The sequence below is a fragment of the Staurois parvus genome, unplaced genomic scaffold, assembly GCF_062004578.1.
Source record: "Staurois parvus isolate SC_StPar_1 unplaced genomic scaffold, SC_StPar_1.0 ptg000195l, whole genome shotgun sequence".
NCBI classification, from domain to species: Eukaryota; Metazoa; Chordata; class Amphibia; order Anura; family Ranidae; genus Staurois; species Staurois parvus.
Window position 1 is genome coordinate 11,705,642 of NW_028317991.1, and position 6,000 is coordinate 11,711,641.

General features: G+C 41.1%; 1 protein-coding gene across 1 annotated transcript in view; it reads right to left on the reverse strand.

Annotated features, from left to right (window-relative positions):
• LOC149461714 (trifunctional purine biosynthetic protein adenosine-3-like) overlaps positions 1-4,851 on the reverse strand; it is a 37,990-nt gene extending 33,139 nt beyond the window's left edge. The window contains exons 1-4 of the mRNA XM_089677976.1: positions 4,747-4,851; positions 2,525-2,612; positions 245-330; positions 17-155 (exon numbers count right to left, since the gene is read on the reverse strand). Of these exons, the coding sequence (XP_089534102.1) occupies positions 17-155; positions 245-330; positions 2,525-2,612 (313 nt within the window). The 5' untranslated portion in view covers positions 4,747-4,851. The remainder of the gene's footprint in view (positions 1-16; positions 156-244; positions 331-2,524; positions 2,613-4,746) is intronic.
• Between the last annotated feature and the right edge of the window lie 1,149 nt (positions 4,852-6,000).

Sequence of the window (6,000 nt, forward strand, 5' to 3'; positions counted from 1 at the left end):
CTTGAACCTTGCTTACCCTGTATATTTCCCTGCTTTGAGGAAGAATAAGACAGACTTGTGCCCTGACCCCACACAGGTAAATTAGAGGAAAGACTTCCTTCAGTGGCAGTCTGAATCACCTCATATAGGTCAGAATTCAGCAAGGGAGAGATGACCTGTGAATGAATAATTAGAACATAGGAGTAGAAATGGTATATCTTCATAGATGGCACACAGAATGTACAGAAAATTCCCCAAACATTACTTGGTTATCCAGCTCTTGAAAGGTACATCTAAATCCAAGCACCACTGGACCACGTGCAGTCACCATAATTTTGGCACCAAAGAGACCTGGTCACATAAGTAACATCGTCAGTAAATTTAACTTTCAAATAATGTGTGAAAACATAAGTATTGCCCACATTTATTTAGTTGTGTGATAACACCATAATAGTCTATTAAAGTGCACCTAACCTGGCATGACCATTTGGGGTAACAGCAGTACTGAAGTGGTCCATGCTTTGGTGCTTTCAAGAATCTGCATTAGTCTTTAATTTGATTCCTGTGGAGCTTCTATGGATCTTAGGCCCAGGAGATTCAACTTATAATAAAGGCAAGTCCCACCTCTCGTCATTTACCTGTGAAATGTCAAAACTTTAATGGGTAGGAGTGGTTCTGGTAGTTGAAGGAAAGGTGTGGGCTTAGTATCGTGAGGGGCTGTCTTTAAAGTGCACCTAATTCCAAGGGCATAAATGAAGTATATTGCAGGTTGGCCTTAGATGTAGGTTCTCATTTATCCAGGTCATGGTATAGCGAGTAGCAGTCACATCACATATAACTTGTTCTGTAATGGTAAAGATGCTCCATAACTTTACTTCTTCAGTTGTCCTGTGTCTTTGAAAACCCTGAAATGCACTGAGACAGAAGCTCATACATCCAAAAACCCAACACCCAAAACACAAGCAAAGTGGCTTGGTATATACAGTGCAGTATAGCGAGGAATGTAAAGACCTGTACACTGGGGAGATAAAGCAACCTCTCAACAAACGACTATAGGAGAGCAAATTCTGCAGGTCAAGATTCAGCAGTTTTCCTATGGGGCAGGCATTCTTTCGAGGGAAGAAAGAGCAACTGGTTCACAAGAGGCGTGAAACAGGCAATTTACATGGTAGTCCCTAAACAGGGACTGAGACCTTCAATACTATTTGCTTTAAACTTATAATTCCATTTTATTGTCTCTAGCCTGCAGATTTCAAAGGCTTTCAATGGTAGATTTCACAAACCAAAAGGGAGAAAATAAAAGAAGTTCATTGTTAAAGTGGTTGTAAAGGCTGAAGGTTTTTTTTTACCTTAATGCATTTTCTGGATTAAAGTGAAACAAAACCTTCTGAGTAGAGCTCCCTCCTTCAGCCCCTCTTTATACTTACCTGAGCCCGATCTTGATTCAGCACTGTGCCTGAGAGCAGCGGCTCTCTCCACTCTCTCCCTCCTCATAGGGTCAGAGCCTGATCTTGATCCAGCACCGTGCCTGAGAGCAGCGGCTCTCTCCGCTCTCTCCCTTCTCATAGGGTCAGAGCCTGATCTTGATTCAGCACTGTGCCTGAGAGCAGCAGCTCTCTCCACTCTCTCCCTTCTCATAGGCTCAGAGCCTGATCTTGATCCGGCACTGAGCCTGAGAGCAGCGGCTCTCTCCACTCTCTCCCTTCTCATAGGCTCAGAGCCTGATCTTGATTCAGCACTGTGCCTGAGAGCAGCGGCTCTCTCTGCTTTCTCCCTCCTCATAGGCTCAGAGACAGAAGCAGGAGCCAGTGGCTCCCGCTGCTGACAAGCACAGTCAGTGAGGAGGGAGCAGGGGGCAGGGCCAAGCCTCACTCTGTATGTCAATAAACATACAGAGCGTTGCTGGGGAGCGAACCCACATGAGTGCCCCCATAGCACGAGGCTTGCTATGGGCACACTGGGTGGGGGGGAGGAGCTAGGAGAGCCAGCAGGGGACCTGACAAGAGGAGGATCAGGGCTGATCTGTGAAAAACCATTGCAAGAGCATGTAAGTACGAAATGGTTACAGATAGGTGGGAAGAGCCGGCAACTTGCACATTCGTATCAAAGTCTTTATTTAGCTACAGAATAGTGACAGTAAAAACAGCATACATGTTTCAGCAAATAGGCAAAGCTAGAAATGAGCGCTGCATCTATTTTTCATTTGAAGTATGACATGTTATTTTAAAGAATAAATATTTTTAGGTTTTCAGTCACTTTAAGGGTTTATGTACACTTTAACTTTGACTTTGTCAGAAGTCGAATTTCTCTGTACAGACTGGGCCTAGGCTGAAGTCTCACCCAAGGGCTTGCAGGCCCAATGTATTGCCTTTCAGGACTGCTTATACAATAGAATCAGTTCAGGATGCTTGCAGGCTCAAGGTGCTGCCTTTCAGCACTGCTGTTACCATATAATCAGTTTAGGACATTATAGTACCATGTTTCTTGGATCAGTCTTTTGAAGTCAATGAGACCAGTGTATAGCTTTATGACCATGTGAGCTTACCTATATAACTCCAGCCCTCCTGTCTCAGACCATCGATTGCTTTCTTCAGAATATTGCGGGAAATGTTTTTGGAAACTTCTTCTGACATCTCTCATGTAGCAATTGACATTAGAAAGAATATAGAAAAAAACTCAAGCAAAACAATTATTTCTTACAGGTATTTATATAGCGCTGTCAATTTATGCAGCACTTTACAGATATATTGTACATTCACATCAGTCCCTAACCCTCAAGGGGTGTACAATCTAAGGTCCCTAACTCACATTCTTACATACACATACTAGGGCCAATTTACACAGGATCCAATTAACCTACCAGCATGTCTTTGGAGTGTGGGAGGAAACTGAAGTACCTGGAGGAAACCCATGCAGGCACAGGGAGAACATGCAAACTCCAGGCAGGTCATGCCGTGGTTGGGATATGAACCAACGACTCTAGTACTGCCAGGTGGCAATGCTAACCATTTACTCTCTGTGCTGCCCATTATTATGAAAAGCTCTGAAAAAAGCATTAAGTTGGCTCAACTCCGGACAAAAGTTTTTTTATTAGTTCGACAGAGTAATGCTAGGACAGGATGTGATGAGAAATCTCTCCAGTAGGTATACAGACAACAAAACACTTCTTTAAGTAAAATGGAAAAGGGTTACAACCCCTGTTATGTAATTATTATTGTCTGTGTTTTCTTGTTCCAGTCCTGCTATCACAGGTTGTCATATGAACAAAAAGTGAGGTGAAATCTTCCTAAGGCTGAGCCACAGTTTTAACTCCCCCCACTACCCACATAAAGTTCACGATACAGACAGAGAGAGTTGTCAACATGCCATGGCTGCGGTGCTTGCACCACTGCTACAGCAAATTAAACATGGTGACACCACCTGTCAAACTCGGCCATTCAGTTCAATAGAGCCATCCCACAACTGAGAGCTGAATGATTAGTCCCATTGTAAATTATGGTTATCTAAAACTATAAATAAAAGTTTTATCTGGAGTTCAGCTTTTAGTTTTTTTTTCATATTGGTCCCGGAGCTATTTTTACCATATGGAATTCATGGGCTAGTTCCTAGAGCCGTAGAGATGGGGAGGAAGCAGCTTATATTGTCACAATTTATTTCCCTCTTCTCTTTATCTCTTGTTAAATGTGACTAGAGAATAGTAGCAAGAGGTGTTTTAGGAGAGTTGAGAGGAGTCTGAAGACTCACTATAGCTCAGGAAAAATCTATCCTTTCTTTTGGTAGCCCGTATAGTTGAAAAAGCAATATAGAAAAAGCAAAACAATTATTTCTTACAGGTATTTATATAGTGATGTCAATTTACGCAGTGCTTTACATATATATTGTACATTCACATCAGTCCCTAACCCTCAAGGGGCGTACAATCTAAGGTCCCTAACTCACATTCATACATACACATACTAGGGCCAATTTAGACAGGAGCCAATTCACCTACCAGCATGTCTTTGGAGTGTGGGAGGAAACTGAAGTACCTGGAGGAAACCCATGCAGGCACAGGGAGAACATGCAAACTCCAGGCAGGTCATGCCATGGTTGGGATATGAACCAACGACTCTAGTACTGCCAGGTGGCAATGCTAACCATTTAGCCTCTGTGCTGCCCATTATTATGAAAAGCAAGAGGTGTTTTAGGAGAGTTGAGAGGAGTCTGAAGACTCACTATAGCTCAGGAAAAATCTATCCTTTCTTTTGGTAGCCTGTATAGTTCAGCTTTTAGGTTTTTTTTCATATTGGTCCCTGAGCTATTTTTACCATATGGAATTCATGGGTTAGCTGCTAGAGCCATAGAGATGGGGAGGAAGCAGCTTATATTGTCACAATTTATTTTCCTCTTCTCTTTATCTCTTGTTAAATGTGACTAGAGAATAGTAGCAAGAGGTGTTTTAGGAGAGTTGAGAGGAGTCTGAAGACTCACTATAGCTCTGGAAAAATCTATCCTTTCTTTTGGTAGCCTGTATAGTTGAAAAATAGCTCTACATACTGTATATAGCATACTCCTCCAACAGCACATTCAGAAAGTCATTTTTAATAATTACATGACACAGAGCACATAGCTTGTGCAAAGAGATATGTCATTCCAGTGGGCCTAAATCAGGCAGCTGAAATACAGCTCTGATTGGTTTTCTCCTGGTTAGTTTTACACTTGTATAGGCAGAAATGTTAATCCGTATTTTATACAATTTTGACAGAGGGGTAGCGCTGTCAGACTCACCGTAGGATTTTCCAAAGATGAAAGTAGCTGCACTTCATCTCCAGAAGGTTTTTGAATGTACACAGGGGGTAAAGGTGCAAGCGTTCTCCCATCAGTGATGCCCAAGCACTATAGGAACATCAACATGTCTTCATTAATAAAATAGTTACTATCAAATAATAAATAACATTTCAATAAGGACTATTTATAGCTGAAATGGAAATATCAAAATATGATATAATATAATGTAATTTAGCTCCATTATCAGTATTGGACATAGCTTCTGTGCAAGAAATTTTTTGGGCCATCCCTATTCAAACAGGGGGAATGGGCATCACAAATAATCCTTCCAACTTCTCCTCTGCTGTTAAATACTATTATATCAAATTCATAATTCGGCACTTATAATGATGGCAAGCTTGCAAAATATTTGGTTTTTATGATTAATCATAATTATTATTAAAATGTGTGAATTGCCTTGAGCCAGTGATAGTGTTAATTTCAGTTACGCTGAGACAGGAGAGCTGAACTAACCAGCTAAGAGCTAAGTATTCTACAATAGGGCATAGCTGGATAGAAGACTCTAGTGTAGAATGTCATGGAGTAACCAAAATAGTATAAGTATTACATAACGTATTCTAATAGTATCTGTGTGTATTTAGCTTGATTTATAAGTCGGTAATATTGTTACATACGTAGATTTCTGGTTATACAACATTACTGAGATGTTGTAAAGATACATTCTTAATTTATATTATTTAATCAGAGACTGGTCAAATGAGCAAGCTGATGTACCATCACCAGCTTATTATGTTCACTACATATGTGCCTGTCAATCAAAAGACCATATATGTAACATCCCCTCCCTTCAATGAAATTGCTCTGCTAAGCAGTATTGTTTGCCATACAAGGTTCTAAGATCACGAATTATGACGCTTACTTGCATCATAAAAAGGCATCTTAGGAGATGCGGGGAGTCACACACACTCATACACACACACACACACACACACACACACACACACACACACACACACACACACACACACGTCTGTCCATCCATACAGATACAAACAAGAAAAGCTGAGAAGCTGGAACAGGTGCATGCTGTTAGACAAGAAATAGTCACTAACGTCTACTTCCGGAAGACTCTGAAGATCAAGCTCCACATGGAAGAGCACATGAGATAGTCGGCCATGAGAATAAGGGTGACACATCTTTAAACTTCTGCTTTGATATCTACATGGAACTGTTCATGATACGCTTTACATTGTT